This window comes from Choloepus didactylus, chromosome 21 (assembly GCF_015220235.1).
Source record: "Choloepus didactylus isolate mChoDid1 chromosome 21, mChoDid1.pri, whole genome shotgun sequence".
Classification (NCBI taxonomy): domain Eukaryota; kingdom Metazoa; phylum Chordata; class Mammalia; order Pilosa; family Megalonychidae; genus Choloepus; species Choloepus didactylus.
In genome coordinates this window covers 17,796,864-17,814,676 of record NC_051327.1, presented here as the reverse complement: position 1 = coordinate 17,814,676, position 17,813 = coordinate 17,796,864, and the positions used below count along the sequence as shown (strand labels likewise).

At 48.4% G+C, this 17,813-nt stretch overlaps 1 protein-coding gene across 1 annotated transcript; it reads right to left on the bottom strand.

Moving 5' to 3' along the window:
- Positions 1–17,802, bottom strand: ALKBH4 (alkB homolog 4, lysine demethylase). The gene is made up of 3 exons (XM_037813732.1): positions 17,628–17,802; positions 7,671–7,868; positions 1–1,132 (listed from the first exon to the last, which is right to left on the bottom strand). The coding sequence occupies exons 1-3, from the start codon at positions 17,763–17,765 to the stop codon at positions 545–547; spliced, it is 924 nt and encodes a 307-aa protein (XP_037669660.1). The 5' UTR covers positions 17,766–17,802; the 3' UTR covers positions 1–544.
- Positions 17,803–17,813: the final 11 nt, after the last annotated feature.

The window sequence follows — 17,813 nt, the reverse complement described above, 5'->3', positions numbered from 1 at the left end:
TTTTTTTCCTTCTACTTTTTCATAGCATTTGCGGGTCGGGGTGGTGGATCAGGCTTTCAAGAGAGTCTGTCCTGCCCTCGTCACATCCCCACCCCGTGGGGTCAGGCAGTGACACAGGCTGAGCCCGATTCAGAAGCTTCCACCAAGGCTCCGAAGCCTGAAACAACACCTTCAAGTCTTCTACCAATTCCATTCTCCAATCCAACACGCTCCCCAAATGAAGGGGACCGAGGGATGGAATATGGGGGACCTTGCTAAGAGAGATGGACGATGGAGAAAATGGTTTTAAGTGGTATGAAAATAACTTTTAAGCTCAAGTTATTCCACTCTGCCCAAACTGACAAACTAAATAAGCCAAGCAAGACGTGGCCACAGTGTGGGTCACAGGGGGTGGCCCTGAGGTGCCCCCCACTCCCATCCCAACCGGCTCTGGCAGGGCTCTCGCTGCTTGGGGCTTCCTCGCAGCACCTGCACCCTGGGGAGAGGCCCTTGCGCGGGGCTCCCCTCTTCGATCTTGGTGAATGGTTGAGCCCAGGGAGGCCGCTCACAGGGGTCTTCCTTGAAAGGACAGGGCAATCTGCAGGAGCTGCTGCCCCAGTTCCTGCTGCCTCCCCCTGGAGGAGAACTCGGCCGACAGCTCCCGGAAGGTGGCGCCGACGCGGCGGGCCGTGACGTCCCTGCGGTGGATGGCATGCTGCCACTGGTGCCGCGCGGCCCCGGTGAGCACGAGCAGGGAGCGGCGGGGCACGGGGACGGCCACCTCCACCTCCCGGCACAGCACGGACCTGCTGAAGGCTGTCACGCCCCCCACCAGGGCCTCCGCCGACCCGGAGGGGGCAGAGCAGAGCAGCAGGCAGCCGGACGCCTCCCGGGACATGGACAGCACGGTCGAGGACAGGAGGCTGAGGGTCACCAGCCGCTCCCCCCAGAGCCAGGCGTCGTCCAGGTGGGGGTCTATGGCAGAGCCCCACTCGGGGCGGTAGTCCAGGTTACACTGCTCCACGGGCCGGAAGTCCTCCAGGCCAGGGTAGAGGCCCATCCGCCGCACCACCTCCCGGCTGAAGCTGGGCAGCCCGGTGAAGTCGGCGACCTTGAGCTTCTGTTTCCGAAAGTTGACCTTGGGGCCGTAGTCCTAAAGGATGAGAACAAAAAGGAGGTGGAGAGGTGTCTGAGTTTACAGAAATTTTTGCCACCGACTGGGTCTGAGGAATTAAAAACTCCCTGACTTCATGGATCTGACGTTCCAACAGGGGATGGCAGGCAGCCAACAGGATAGAAATAATACAGCCAACGTCAGATGGTGGTAGACGCTAAGGGAAAAAAGTGGGAAGGGGCATCTGAAATGTGAGGGGTGATGTCTTAGCCTAGACACCCCAGAAAGCAGAGCCAGAGAAAAACAGTGTGCTGGTTTGGATGTATTATGTCCCCCAAAACACCATGTTCTTTAATGCAATCTTGTGGGGGCAGACATATTAGTGTTGATTAGGTTGGAATCCTTTGATTGTTTCCATGGAGATGTGACTCAATCAACTGTAAGTGAAACGTGTGATTGACTAATTTCCAGGGAGATATAGACCCCGCCCATTAAGGGTGGGTCTTGATTTAATCACTGGAGTCCTGTCAAGAGAGACATTTTGGAGACGGCTGCTAAAAGCAGACTTTTGCTGACACTTTGGAGATGCTAGCCCAGTGTTTGCTCTGGAGAAGCTAAGAGGACAAAACACATCGAGAGCAACATTTTGAAGAATGCACAGGAGCTGAGATAGGAGCTGGAACACAACTGGGGATCAGCAGATGCCAGTCATGTGCCTTCCCAGCTAACAGAGGTTTTCTGGATGCCATTGGCCTACCTTCAGGGAAAGTATACTCTTGTTGATGTCTTAATTTGGACATTTTCATGGCCTTCAGACTGTGAATTTGTAACCAAATACATCCCCTTTATAAAAGCCAATCCATTTCTGGTATTTTGCATAAAGGCAGCATTAGCAAACCGGAACAAACAGCCTGCAGGCAGGTAGTTTATTCCAGGACATGATCCCAAGGAGTGGGGATCCGGGAAGAGAGAACAGGGAGGGAGGGATGGCCATCCCAGGGGGCACTGCCAAGCTGGTCAACAAGGGGGTCACCTGAGGTTCCAGAACATTAGGGAAGGCTTCGCAGCTGAATTCTACCAAGCCCTTGAGGAAGAATTAATGCCAGTCCTTCTCAACTCTTCCAAAAAGCAGACGAGGAGATAACACTCGTAACTCATTCCAGGAGGCCAGCACCACCCTAACACCAAGGCCAGATAAAGACAGCACAAGAAAAGAAAATTCCAGAGCGATATCCTGGATGCATATATACTCATAAAACCTCAACAAAATCCTGGCCAACTAAAACCAGCCATTTATTAAAAGGATTATACGCCATGACCGAGAGGGATTTATTCCAGGAACAGGAGGGTGGTTCAATATAAGAAAATAAACATAATACACCACATTAATAGAATGAAGGGACAAAACACATGGTCATCCCAATTGTTGCAGATAAAATCCAACATCTTTCCATGATAAAAACACTCAGAAAACTGGAAATAAAAGGAAACTTTCTCAACATGATAAAAGGCACTTAAGAAAAATCTACAGCAAACATCATATTTAATGGTAAAGACTGAAAGCTTACATGCTGAGATTAGGAACAAGACAAGGGTGCTCACTGTCACCACTTCTACTCAACATTGTACTACAAGTGCTAGCCAAAGCAATTAGGCAAGAAAGAGAAATACAAGGCATCTGAATTGGAAAGGAAGAAGAAAATGAAAAACTGTACCTATTCACAAATGACATGATCCTATATAGGGAAAATCCAAAAATATTTACAAGAAAATACTCAAATTAATAAATTCAGCAAAGTTGCAGGGTACAAGATCAACAAGCAAAAATCAGTTGTGTTTCCATATGCCAGTGTTTTAGCTTCCTAGCTGCTAAAACAAATACCATGCAATGGGTTGGCTTAAAATAGGAATGTGTTGGTCCAGATACCATGCAATGGGTTGGTTTAAAATTTGGACTAGGAGAAGTCCAAAATCGAGGCATCACCAAGGTGATGCCTTCTCCCCTAAAGACTGTGGTGTTCTGGAACTGGCCAGTTGATTTTTGACAAAGATGTCAAGTCCATTCAATGGGGAAACAACAGTCTCTTCAACAAATGGTTCAACTGGACAACAAATGGGACAGCTGGAAATCCACCTGCAAAAGAATGACTGTGGAGCCCTATCCCTCACCATAGACAAAACTTAATTCCAAATGGATCAATAACTTAAATATAAGAGCTAAAGCTATAAAACTCTTAGAAGAAAACATAGGGCAATATCTTCAGGTTCTCATATTGGGCGATGGATTCTTAGATTTTACCCCAAAAGCATGAGCAATAAAAGAAAATATAAACTGGACTCCATCAAAATTAAAAATTTCATGCACCAAAGGACATTATCAAGAAAGTGAAAGAGCAACCTACAGAATAGGAGAAAATATTTAGAAGCCATATGGCTGATAAGAGTTTAATATCCCGACTATAAACAACTCCTGCAACTCGACAACAAAAAGACAATGAGCAAAGGACAAATAGACATTTCACCAAAGAAAAGATACAAATTGTCAACAAGTACATCAAAAGATGCTCGACATCATTAGTCATTAGGGAAATGCAAATCAAAAACACAATGAGATACCAAGAGGGTGGCTATTATTATTTTTAAAAATGAAAAACAAAACAGAACAAGTGTTGAGGAGAAACAGGAGCCCTCATACACTGCTGGGAGAAATGTAAATGGTGCAGCTGCTATGGAAAGCAGTGTGGTGGTTCCTCAGAAAAGGAAACTAGAATTACCATCCGACCTGGCAATCCCACCTCTAGGTGTACACCCAACTGAAATGAAAGCAGAGGCTCAGAGACACATTTGCTCACCAGTGCTCATCGCAGTATTACTCACAACAGCCCAAAGGTGGAAGCCACCCAAGTGTCCACCAACAGATGATGGATAAACAAAATGTGGCGTATACGTCAAGGGAATATTCTTCAGCCATTAAAAAAAAAAAAAAAAAGAAGTTCTGATACATGCTACAACATGGATGAACCTTGTAAACCTTGCGGTAAGTCAAAGAAACCAGTCACAAAAGGTCACATATTGTATGATCTGTTTAACTGAAATGCCCAGAATAGGCAAATCTACAGCGACAGAAAGTAGCTTAGTGGTTATCTAGGGCTGGGGAAGAATGGAGCGTGACTGCTAAGAGGTCTGGGTTTCCTTAGGGGGTGAGGAAAATATTCTGGAATTAGAGAATGCTGATGGTTGCACAGTATTATGAATTTACTAAAAACCACTGAACTGTATACTTTATAAGGGCAAATTTTAGGATATGTGAATTATACCATAAAACCCATCAGGGAGGTGCCTCAAAGAATGCCCCTCAGAGGTGTGGCTTCAGGATGAGAAAAAAGGAGCACCCACCCAGATTCCTGCCTCCCCAGTGGCCCCCTTGAGCCAAGGGGGGCTCTGTCTGGGGTCAGCGTCTTCGTCCTCCCCGGTTTTGCCTGCCCAGGAGGTCCCTGTAGGCAGGAAGCCTCAGCAGGCGGTGCGGGGAGGTGGGGGTCAGCGGGGATGAAGTAAGGGATGAGCCAAGAGGCTGCGTGCAAAGGAGAGGTGTCCCTGAGGTAGACACTGCAACTCTAGATAAGGAAGGCCTCGCTGAGAAGGTGCTCCCTGAAAGGGGGGTGTTAAGGATTGAACTGTGTCCCCCAGAAGGACAAGTTGAAGTCCCACTCCCCAGGCCAGCAGAGTGGGACCTTATTTGGAAATAGGGTCATCACAGGTGGAATGAGGCCAGTTAAAATGAGGTTGCATGGGAGTAGGCCGAGCCCTTAATCCAACAGGCCCAGTGTCCTTATAAGCAGCGGAAATGTGCACACGGACACACAGACAGAGGGGAGAAGGCCGTGTGACAACTGAGGCAGAGAACGCCATCTGCCAGCAAGCCACCGGCAGAAGCCAGGCGAGAGGCCTGGGACAGAGTCCTCCCTCCGCACTTCAGTAGGAGCAGCCCTGCCACCCCTGGATTTTGGAAGTCCAGCCGCCAGAACTGTGGTTTTGGGCCTCCCAGCTTGTGATACTTTGTCACAGCAGCCCTGGGAAGCTAAGACGGGGAAGGAACGGGCCACGCAGATGTGCAGAGGAAGCCCTGCAGGCGGGAAGACGGGAGCTGGGGTGTTGAAGGAACAGTGGGGGGTGGCAAGGCAGCGCGCAGGAGTGGAGTGATCTGGGCTGGTGCTGGGCTGGCCACGTCCCGCAGGGCCTTCTAGGTCTGTGTAAGGACGCTGGCGTTTCACTGGAGAGTTTTTAACAGAGAAGTGACAAGCCCAGACTTAGGTTTTAACGGCATCATTTCCCTGCTATATTGAAAATTAACTTAAGCAAGGGCTGAAGTAGCAAGTGCCTATAGGAGTCCCAGGGAGGGAACCTGGAGGGGCTTAGACCAAGGCAGTGGCAGGGGTGAGATGTGCTTGGATTTGGGATGTGTCTTGAAGGAAGAGCGGACAGGAATTACTGATTTCCTGAGAAATATGGAAAGATTCCAAGGTCTCTGGCCCAAGCAGATGGAAGATGGAATCTGCCGGGATGAGACCGCTGCAGGTGAGGGGCCGATCTGAAGCTCAGATTGGGGTCTCATCACGTGAGGCACCTGGACTGGGCCCTGAGGGGCCTAAACAAGAGGATGGGGTTCAGGGCAAGGCTGAGGCCCCTGAGGGAGTGAGTCCAGGCAGGAGAAGCAGCAGACCAAGGAGGAGGACGCGGCCTGCAAGGGGCTGGTCAGTGAGGTGGGAGAGGAGCCCAGGGACTGGCGAGTTGTGGAAGCTGAGTGAGGAAAGTGTCTCAAAGAGGAAGGCGTGATCCACTGCACCAGACATTCCCACACAGCCCGCAGGGCCAAGCCTGAGTGCTGGCTGCTGGGTCAGAGTCGGGGAGGTCAGTGGCAGAAGCAGTTTTTGAGGGGGTTATGAGGGAACTGGAGGAAAGGAAGATCGGGAGACTAGACAACACTTGCAAAGAATTTTGCTGCAAAGAGGAGAGAGATGGAGCCTTCTGGTTCACTGACAATCAAGATCCAGTGGTAGGCAAGCCTGATCTTGCAGGAGACAGAGGGGAGAAATGCTGGAACATCGTCTTCTGAGTAGGAGAGAGGGGACAGGGTCAGGATCACAGGTGCAGAGGGGACAGCCTTGGAGAAAAGCCCTAGAAACAGGACGGAGGTAGTGGCATGTAGCAGGCAGGCGGGTGTGGAGACGAGCTTCTCTCTCCTCCATGAAGCAGGGTCGTCAGCAGGGAGTGAGGAGTGTGGAGGGGAGAAAAGAGGGGGGCCCAGGGTATGGCCTGGGAAATCCAGCTGCTGCCACGAGCAGGAAGGTCCCAGCTCAATGTACAGACCCCGAATTGAGGGGAGATCCATTGCCGGCTGTGAGCAGCTCCTCGGGCCACGGCCCTGTGCAGGTGCAGACCTGGAGTCAGGGGAGAGGCGGATTTCACCAAGGTCATGGTTCAGCAAAAGCAGTTCGATGAACTGAAGGGGCCAAAGGTGAGGGAGTCCATGAAGAAGGGACTGTAATGGCTGGTGATGGTGTTTAGGTCAGGGAAGGAGAGAAGACAGGAGGGGTGAGGAGGGAAAGTGAAAGAGGTGGAGGACGGATGGCGTAGGGGATTGTCCCCCACAAACACACACTTGCGGCTTAACCCACGTACCTGTGGGTGTGAACCCAATCGTAAAAAGGACTCAGATACTGTTAGCACAGGTAGGGGCTTGCTGGTGAATAGGACCTTTTAGATAAGGGCTTAGATGAGGCCAATCGAATCAGGTGGGCTTTAGTCTGCACGAATGGAGGACATTCAGGCACAGCAAGTCAGCGATGCCAGAAGTCAGAGGAGGACACACAAGGAGAGAGAGAGGCCATGTGAGGAGGCTCACCAGGATGCTACAGACCCTGGGAGAAAGCCCACCCTGCTGACACCTTGATGTTGGACTCTGAGCCTCTGAAACTCTTGTTTAAGCCACCCCATGGTGGCATTTGTCATAAGAGTCCTGACAAACTAAGAGAGATGGGGCACAGGGCCTGGGGGGATTGAAGGGCTGTGAGGTACAGAAGGAGTGAGCTAGAAAGAGCAGAACTGAGGCAGGAGAGGCGGACATGACCCCTGCAGAGGGGCCTGGGGCTTCGAGGCCAGAGCCTTAGCAGGAGCGCATGCAAGAATACGTGTGACACACGGCGAGGCAGCTGCATATGAAGGGGGGCTGCATCGGCAAATGTGTTTGGCAACTGTGGGAGTATTCTGCTGGGGTTCCCCTTCAAGTGGTGACTGTCATCACCACCAGAGGGCTGAGGAGAGGGGCAGGAAAAGCAAAGCAGCCTCGTCGGCCTGTGGGCCCAGCCCAAGTCTTGGTGGGAAGCTGCGCAGCCGGGGCAAGCACCTGGCCCACCCGGCACACCCTCGCCCTGGCCAGCCCACGGCCCGAGGTCAGGGGCAGCTCTGGGAGGTGGGGCTGCAGGGGAGGGCCTCACAGGCCTGGGCAGGGGAGCAGAGGAAAGGTGAGCAAGAGTCCTCAGAGCATCCCGGCCTCCATCCCACCTTCTGACCAGCGCACCTGCTTCCTCCGGCCAGACTGGGAGAGCTTCCAGGGGTCCCGGTCCATCAGCCGCACCATCTCGGCCTCCTCCTCCCGGCTCACGAAGTCCTCTATGAGCGTCACGCCTGGGAAGGGGAAGGCCCACTCTTCAAAGTCAGACTCCTTGGCGCCCACGGCCCAGCCCATGCTGGGGCAGTAGATGAAGCGGTGCGCTTTCTGCAAGAGAAAGACAGGGTCCTGGAGCCATGGACCTTCCTGCAGGTGTGCCCTGGGAGCAGCTCCTCCCCCACAAGGGCCAGGTGCCTCTGCAGGGGTCTCTGATGATTCATTCCTCCTTTCTGGCAAAGTCTAACCTCAACTAAACAAGAGATGTGGCCCCCCACCTCTGCCCTCCAGCCCTCGCCCTCTTGGGCATCAGATCAAGAGCTGCAGCGCGAACCAGCTCTCCTGCCCTTGCCACGTTCTGGAAGCCACTCCGGAAGGCAGTTGGGGTCTACAGGTGGGCGTCCTGGGCTTGGAGGTGGAACCCCTGCCAGGGCTGTCCCCTGGGAAAGGCCTTCAGCCCTCTCGAATTGCCCAGCATTGAACTTGGACCCCTTTCCCTCTTTATTCCCCCGCAGGAGGGAAGAGCAAGCCTCCTCCATACCAAGGCTGTCTCCTGCCTTTCACCGACGAGGTGAGGGAGGCTCAGCAGAGTTAACTCTGCCTGTGCCCGAAGATGCACAGCCGGGGCAGCCTGGGAGTCCACCAGCTCCCGTGACTGCCTGTGCCCACCAGCCACACGGGGTGGAAGGAGAAGATGCAGGTGAAAGCATCCAGTCCACACCAGGGATTCCAGAAACATGCCAAACTGAAGTCTGAGATGCTGGGCTGCCCAGAGGGCGAGCAAGGCAGGCTGGGAGGCCAGAGGGCGGCCCTCTGCCACCGAGGTGGGGAGACTGGAGGGTCCAGCCGCTCTGAGGCAGCCATGAGGGTGTGCAGCTGGGATTTCCCTTCAGACGAGAACAGAGAGAGGACTGTGGCACGATGGTGGAGCCAGAAGCTCCAGGAATCAGTCCCTTCAAAACAACTATTGAACTGCTAGGAACTATCCGAATCAACCATTTTGAAACTCCAGAGTCTAGTGGAACACGGTGCAGCATCCGGGGAAGGGCTGGGAGGGGTGGCAGATATGGGGAATTTCGCCCTCTTGCAGCAGCTCCCACCCCCCTCCCTCAGCCATGTGGCAGGCAGCAGTGGGGGCGGCAGCCCAGGCTCCGGGTATAGGACCTCGTCCTCCAAAATCCAGTGTGTGTGCGTGAACGCGCGTGCGTGTATGCGTGTATATGGTCAGACAGCTGATCACTGCTCTCGATCAGCTACTCCAGATCAGCGGCGGGACAGCTCTTAGGGCAGCCACTGTTCCAAACTCCACCCCAGGCAAAAGTGGCAGAACCATCTGAGAGAGGCAATGCCTCCTGTCTTCCTCTTTTCTCTTTCTATTCCCCCACTGGGAGCAAAATTCATTTGGAAAAGTCACAAACTGACAGCTCGAGCCTTCAACAACAATAACCACAACCAAAAGCCCCGGGCTATCCAGAGGAAGGAAGAACTAGATTTCCAGAGTTATAACACCATAATACTCAGAATATCCAATGCTCAAACAACAAACTACAAAACACAGAAAGAAACAGGAAAGTATGGCTGACTCACAGGGATGAAAGAATTTGCCAGAAACCATCCCTGAGGAAGCTCATACACTGAACTATTAGTCAGACTTTAAATCAACTGCCTGAAGTTACATTCAATTAGCTAAAGGAATCCATAAACAAAGAAGTAAAGGAAATTAGGAAAACACTGCCTAAACAAAATAAAGAGATGGAAATTATAAAAAGGAATCAAATGAATTTTGGAGCTGCAAAGTATGGTAATTGAAATGAATAACACATTAGTCAGATTCAACCACAGATTTAAATAGAAGAAAGGATCAGTGACCTTAAAAACAAGACAATTGCAATTATCTAGTGTGAGAAGCAGAAAGAAAATAAAACAAAGAAAAATGAATGGAACCTGAGGGACCTGTGGGACACCATCAAACCTATCAGCACATGCATCACTGAAATCCCAGACGGACAAGAGAGAAAGGGGCAGAAAAAGTAGTTGAAGAAATAATGCCTAAAAACTTCCCAAATCTTATGAAAGACAGGAATATATACATCCAGGAAACTCAACAAACTCCAAGCAGGATAGACTCAAAGAAATTTAATCCAAGACACGTTATAGCAAAATTGCAAAATCCCAAGGCAAAGGGAGAATTTTGAAAGCAGCAAGAGAGAAGTGATTAGTTACATACAAGGGATCCCCAGAAAGATTAACAGTGGAGTTCTCATCAGAAAACACGGAGGCCAGAAGTCAGTGGGATGACATATTTAAAGTCCTTTAAGAAAACAAAAACAAAAACAAAAATCTATCAACCCAGAATTCTATATCTGGCAAAATTATCTTTCAAAAATGAAAGAGAAATTAAAACATTTACAGATAAGCAGAAAGGTTCATTACCAGAAGACCTGTCCTACAAGAAATGCTAAAGGGAGTCCTTTAGGCTGAAATAAAAGGACACTAGACAGTAACAGGAAACCGTAAGAAGAAATAAGACACCGATAAAGGTAATCATGTGGGTAAATATAAAATCCTGTATTGCTCTACCTTTGGTTTGTAACTGCTTCCCACCCCCCATATTACTTAACAGGCAAATAAGTAAAAAAAAACAACAACATTTTAAATCTGTGTTACTGTGCATACAATGTATAAAGATGTAATCTGAGGTAGTAACAATATAACAGGAGAGGAAAGGAGATATACAAGAGTAGAGTTTGTATACTACTGAAACTAGGTTGGTACTAGTCAAACTAGGTTGTTATTAGTTGAGATGCTAATTGTAATTATAAAGGGAAACACTAAGAAAATGATTTAAAAATACAGAGAAAAGGAAAGAAAGGAAGAAAAATGAGACACTAGAAAAAAGCAACTAAATCCAAAAAAAAAAAAAAAGAGAGGCAGGAATGGAGTAATGCAGTGGGTCTTTAGATTTTACACCAAAAGAATGCATGACAAAAGAAAACATAAAGTGGACTTCATCAAACTTAAAAACTTTTGTGCTATGTTATCATACTGTGGACAGTGGATTGTATATCATGGATGATTGTATTGTGTGTGAATGTATTTCAATAAAACTGAATTAAAAAAAAAAAACTTTTGTGCTTCAAAATACATTATCAGGAAAGTGAAAGAATGACTTGCAGAATGGGAGAAAATATTTGGAAACCACGTATCTGGTAAGGGGTTCATTTCCAGAATATATAAAGAACTCCTATAGTTCAACAACAAAAAGATAACTCAACTAAAAAATAGGCCAAAGGTATGAATAGACATTTCTACAAAAAAAGATATTCCAATGGCCAATAAGTAGATGAAAAGTTGCTCAACATCATTAGCCTTTAGAGAAATGCAAATTAAAATTACGAGATACCATGTCACACCCATTAGGATGCTATTATTTAAAAAGGAAAATAAATATTGGCAAGGATGCGGAGACATAGGAACATTTGTACGTTGTTGGTGGGAATGTAAAATGGTGCAGTCACTGTGGAAAAGTCTAGCAGTTCCACAGAAAGTTAAACATAGATTACACTTTGACCTGGCAATTCCACTCCTAGGTATTTACCTAAAAGAACTAAAAGCAGGGACTCAGACAATGGCCTAAAGGTGGAAGCGACCCAAGAGTCCGTCAGCAGATGAATGTGATCTATCCATCCAATGGATTATTTTTCAGCTGTAAAACGAAGTGAAGTTCTGACGTGTGCTACCATATGGATGAACCTTGAAGACACCATGTTGGGTGAAATAAGCCAGACACAAAAGGACAAATACTATATGATGTCTCTTATATGAAATACCTAAGACTATCATTTGCTTCCATTTTGTGGCTACTGTGAATGATGCTGCAATGAACACTGGTGCACAATTATCTGTCTGAGTCCCTCTTTTCAACTCTTCTGAGTACACACCCATGATGGGGATTGCTGGGTCATATGGTAACTCCATGTTTCACTTGCTGAGGAACCGCCATTCTGTTTCCCACAGCAGCTGCACCATTGTACATTTCCACCAACAATGTGTGAGGGTTCCTATTTCTTCACATCCTCATCGATACTTGCTATTTTCAATTTGGTTTGTTTTGTTTTTTAATAATAGCCAACCTAGTGGGTGTGAGGTGGTAGCTCATCATGGTTTTGATTTACATTTTCTAATGGCTAATGATATTGTGTGTTTTTTCATGTGTTTACTGCCCATTTGTATATTTTCTTTGGAGAAATGTCTATTCATATCCTTGGCCCAGTTTTTTTCATTTTGTTTTGTTTTGTTTTGTTTGGCCCCCGTTTTTCTACTCATCCATCCATACACTGGACAAAGGGGAGTATGATCCACATGGCTTTCCCAATCCCATTGTCACTCCTCATAAGCTACATTTTTATACAATTGTTTTCAAGATTCAAGGGTTCTGGGCTGTAGTTTGATAGTTTCAGGTATTTACTGCTAGCTATTCCAATTCATTAGAATCTAAAAAGGGTTGTCTATACTGTGTGTAAGAATGCCCACCAGAGTGACCTCTCAGCTCCTTCTGGAATCTCTCAGCCACTGAAACTTATTTTCATTTCCTTTCACATCCCCCTTTTGGTCAAGAAGATGTTCTCCATCCCACAATGCCACGTCCAGATTCCTCCCCAGGAGTCATATTCCACGTTGCCAGGGGTATTTACACCCCTGGGTGACAGATCCCACATAGTGGGGAGGGCAGTGATTTCATCTACCAAGTTGGCTTAGCTACCTTGGCCCAGTTTTTAATTGGGTTGTTTGTCTTCCTGTTGATGAGCTGACAGGGTTCTTTATATACTCTGGATATTAAGTCCTTATCAGATATGTGGTTTCCAAATATTTTCTCCCATTCTGTAGGTTTTTTCATTTTCTTGATGATTTCTTTGATGCACAGAACTGTTCAATTTAGATGAAGTCCAGTTTATTTTTTTCTTTTATTGCTCATGCTTTTAGTGTAAAGTCTAACACTCCATTGCCTAATACAAGGTCCTGTTTTAGTGCTTATTATTTAGGTCATTGATCCATTTTGAGTTAATTTCTAAATATGATGGCATACATTCTTTTGCATGTGGATATCCAGTTTTCTCAGCACCATTTGTTGAAGGGACTAGTCTTCTCCCATTGAGTAGACTTGACTCTCAATCTTTTGGTCTTTACTAATGCTACCCCAGTTTGCCATGGGCTGGATTGTGCCTGTCATCTCTGGGTGGGCCAGATTTTAAGGATCTGCCATTTCCAAGATTTTCCTGACTGCCCTTCCTTCCTGTTCTCCGCACCCAAGCCATGGTGCAGCTTTTCTGTGTCCTCTACCCAGATATGGGGTTTGCCTCCCTCCCCAGCAGGACTGAACACTCTCCAAGGGGATCAAGATCATGCCCCACATCCGTGCCCCAGCCGGGAAGACCACCAGCCTGAAGAGCAGGTAGACCTCCGTGCCCAAGGCCAGGACTCTCCGCCACCCCGGGAGTCACAAGTCTTACCCTGTATTAGTTAGGGTTCTCTAGGGAAACAGAATCAATGAGAGATATCTATGAATATAAGATTTATAAAAGTGACTCATGCAACTGTGGGTATGCACGAGTCCAAATTCCTTAGGGCAGTCAGCAAACTGGCAACTCCAATGAAGATGTTTGATGAACTACTCAGGAAACAAACTGGCAACTTCGACGAACATCTCAGGAAATGCTTCGCTGGTCAGCCAAAGAAGTGAAGGTCCTCTATCTGTCTCACTTAAAAGTCTTCAACTGATTGATTGGATTAAATCCAGCCAACTGCATTCTCTCATTGTGGAAGACACACCCTTCATTGAATCATCAGTCACAGCTGCAGCAAATTGACTGATGATTTAATAAATCAGCCTGCTGGTTTATTAACCAGCCACAAACGTCCTCACAGCAATGGTTAGGCCAGTGCTTGCTTGACCGGACAGCTGGGTACCATAACCTGGCCAAGTTGACACATGAACCTAACCATCATAGTCCACCCCTTGTCAACTTGGCAGTTATATACATCACCTAAAACCATATTTTATCTCAAAGTAGAGAACAATAACAGGCATATTTCGCCTAACAGTACTCCGCTGTGTAGCGTACAACTGGAAAAGCACTAAATCTCTCCAGAATAGGGTGCAAGTCCTTGGGTGACATTAACTCTTAAAACTGATTTTTTTTAGCTTAAATACAGCAAAATGAACAGTACAGCTTATGCCATATGATAAGGGGATCAAGACAGAGAAGAAAGCAAAGATATTTGCTTTACAAATACAAACATAACAAAACAAGGAAGAAATATTCATGCCATCATAGTCCTCATTTCTGTAACTGGTCACATGGCTGTAGTTCATATTTATCAATACCTTCTTCCACTACCCATTCCATGTTCCCTTTACCCTCAGCAAGCACTTCAGCTGGCCGTGGTTCTTTGCTTGGAGGGGTGACCCAAACCTTCATTCCTGAAGTTTCTTGGCCATTGGTAGTCCTGCCTGGATTGGGTTGTTGCAGTTTTCCATTGACTTGAATCACAGGGTGTGGTAGTACTAAGAGATGCCCTAGGGGATCTCCTGTATTCCAGGAAAACTCTTCTTTACTTCCATTGTGTAGTTGCAGTGCTATTTCCCCTTGATAGTCAGGATCAATCACCCCAGCCAGTACAGTAATCCCCTTCCTTGCCTGTTGATTCAGAGGCATAAGAAGCCCAAAGTGGCCAGGTGGCAGTCTCAACTTCCAGTTCAGTGGGATTATTGTGTTTCCTGGTGGAAGCACTCCTCCTTTTGGAACCAAGACTTGTAGACCAGCAGAACTTAAGTTTGCAGGGACAGGAAGCAAAAATTTACCTAGTGGATCACTAGGAGTGATAGTGAGTGGTGCTACTCCTGTTTCCACCTCTTGATTCCTGGACCCATGAATCCTGGCTATGGGAGAAACAGCATCATAGAGTGGATGCTGATTCAGAGCATACACAGCCTCCTGGAGAACACTGCCCCAGCCCTGCAAGGTATTGCCACCTAGTTGGTGCCATAATTGAGTCTTCAACACGCCATTCCACCGTTCTATCAACCCAGCTGCCTCTGGATGATGGGGAACATGGTAAGACCAGAGAATTCCATGAGCATGTGCCAATTCCCTCACTTCATTTGCTGTGAAGTGGGTTCCTTGGTCAGAAGCAATGCTGTGTGGAATACCATGACGGTGGATAAGGCATTCTGTAAATCCACGGATGGTAGTTTTGGCAGCCCCGCCCCATGCTCTCCACTGAGCAAAGCATTCAACTCAGGCTCCTCAGCACCCTTTCCTTCCCTCTCCCAAATCCCTCTCCCCTTCTTCACTCCTTTCCTTTCCTCTCAGTGCAAGAACAAGCCCCTCCTTCAGTTCAAAGCTGATACCTTCCCAGCCCCAGCACTGAACCCTCAAGTCCTCACACCTTGAGCTAACCCTAACCCTAACCCCTACCCTAACCCTAACTCACTTCCTTTCTTCCATCTCCTCTTCTTCTTCTTCCCACAGCCTGGAAACACTCAGGTCTTCCCCATTCTAAGACAGTCAAGAAACCATCCATTCTAGTTTGCTAATGCTGCCGGAATGCAAAATACCAGAGATGGACTGGCTTTTATAAAGGGGGTTTATTTGGTTACACAGTTACAGTCTTAAGGCCATAAAGTGTCCAAGGTAAGGCATCAACAATTGGGTACCTTCACTGAAGGATAGCCAGTGGTGTCTGGAAAATCTCTGTTAGCTCAGAAGGCACGTGGCTGGTGTCTGCTTGCTCCCATGGCGTTTGAAAATGGCATTCTCCAAAATGTCAGCGGCAGCTTCCAACGGTCGTCTTCAAAATGTGCCTCTCACCTGCAGCTACTCTCTCAGCTCCTGTGCATTCTTCAAAGTGTCCCTCTTAGCTATAACAAGCTCACTCCTTCTGTCTGAGCTTATATAGTGCTCCAGTAAACAAATCAAGGCCCATGCTGAATGGGTGAGGCCTCACCTCCATGGAAATTAACCAATGAAAGATCTCATCCACAAGTGAGTGATCACATCTCCACAGAAACATCCAATCAAAAATCTCCAACCCAATCAACACCAGAAAGTTTCCTGCCCACACAAGACTGCATCAAAGATAATGGTGTTTGGGGGAACATAATACATCCAAACCAGCACACCATCACTGGCCTTTTCTCCTTCCTAGCTTCTGCCCACCTTTTTTCCCTCCCTTCCCTTCACCAACCTCATGATTCCTGTTTTTGCACCTGTGCCTCCATCTCCATCTCATACCTCACCTCCTGTCCCCACCCCCGCAACTCTCCCAGCGGTCCCCACCCTCTCTCAATTGTCATATTCATTAGCCTCTTTTCAGTCCTCCGTGCAATCAAACTCAACCCATGTCATATTGCTCATTTCTATTTCTTAAAGCTCCCCCTTAGCTTCTGACACACTCTCTTCTTCTGGCTCTCTTAATGAAACAGCTAAGATTTACTTCCATTGCACCAAACATAGATTATCCATTTTACTCACCTAGGAGGTGGCAGGGATCATAATGCTCCCTACTTGTGAGGCTGAGCTGCAGACACGTTAAGGTTCTGGCCAGAACTCACCCAGGTCAGACTTCAGAGACCATCAGAACTCAGCCCTGGCCCTCCGTGGCCTCTCTTCTCTTCCTGCTCCCACCCCCAGGGTCCCACCACTACCCTCCATTTTTCTCTCTGTTGTTCTCCCCAGGAATCTCACCCCCAGCTAAAGCTTCATCTCCAGACTCTGACTCCAGCATAGATACTTCCCAAGCTTTGGATCACCATCTCCTCTGTCTTCTGGGCCCCCCACACTGGACACACAAAAACTGAGCACTTTCTTAAGGGGATATCTGCCTCTAGACTTCTATTTTCTCACTCAAGGGCCAACTAGAGCAACCTTAGAAGCTACCTGTTTATAAAGGCAGAGCCACATCCACTTGGTTGCTATCAGACAGAGCTGCCTGTACCCCCTGAAGTGGGAAACTCACCTTCAACTACGATGTGAGAAAAATAACTGCCCTTGGTTTTAAACCAAAAAAAACAAAAACAAAACAAGAGTCATCCTGGATATCTTACTCTCCTCACCCTACAGTCATCCAGGTTGGGATCCACAGTGTCCCATGTCTCCATGCCCAGTGGCACAGTTCAGGCATTTGGCACTTTTACCAAGGACACTGTCAGTGTCTTCACTGGCTTTCCAGCCTTCCTGCCGTCATACCCTGTCCCTTAGCTCACCCTAAGATCTTTCTCAAAAACACACATCACCTGGTAATTCCTTTAAAACCCTCCAGAGGCTCTCCATGGCCTTCAGGATACGTCTGACCTGCTCAGCGGCCTCACAGGACCTTCTGTGTGTCAGGCCCTACCCACCTCTCCAGCCTCCTCTCCCTCACGGGAAGCATCACTACCTGCCCAGTTCAAAGGCTCTGAGTCCTGTTTCATTAATTAATTGGAATTAGTTTCTTCCTTGCCCATTTCTGCCCAAGGCCTTTTGGGCACCTCTGCTCTGGTTTTCACCACCGTCTACTCTTTCCGTGTCGTCTCCCACATGCCCGTGAAGCTGCCAGCACTAGGCACGGAGGGGCTAACTGGAGGTTGCTGACAGGCTCCCCAGGGTCCCAGGGGCGAGCTGCGGTCGGATCACACCCCACGTCCCAGCACCACTCCTCAAAAGCCTCCAGGACACGGCGTGATCCGGGCCCGTCGCGTGGCCAGTTTGGGCCTCACTTTCCCGGTATGAAAAATGTTGATTGTGGATATGTGTCATGGCCAATCTGGGCCTCAGTTTCCCCCTACGAAGACCGGAGTTTGTGGACACGGTCCCTCTCCCCGCCCTTTACCTGCGGGGGGAGCTCCCAGGCGGGGTCACCATCGCGCTGTCGCTCGCAGATCAGACAGGTCCGGATGCCCTTGCAGCCGCATTCTCGAAGGACCTCCGGCCCCTCGGCCACCGCCGCAGCCGCTGCCGCCGCCGCCATCGCCCGGCCCGGGAGGCCGGGGCGCCGGCGCGGGACCGCGGGGGCCGC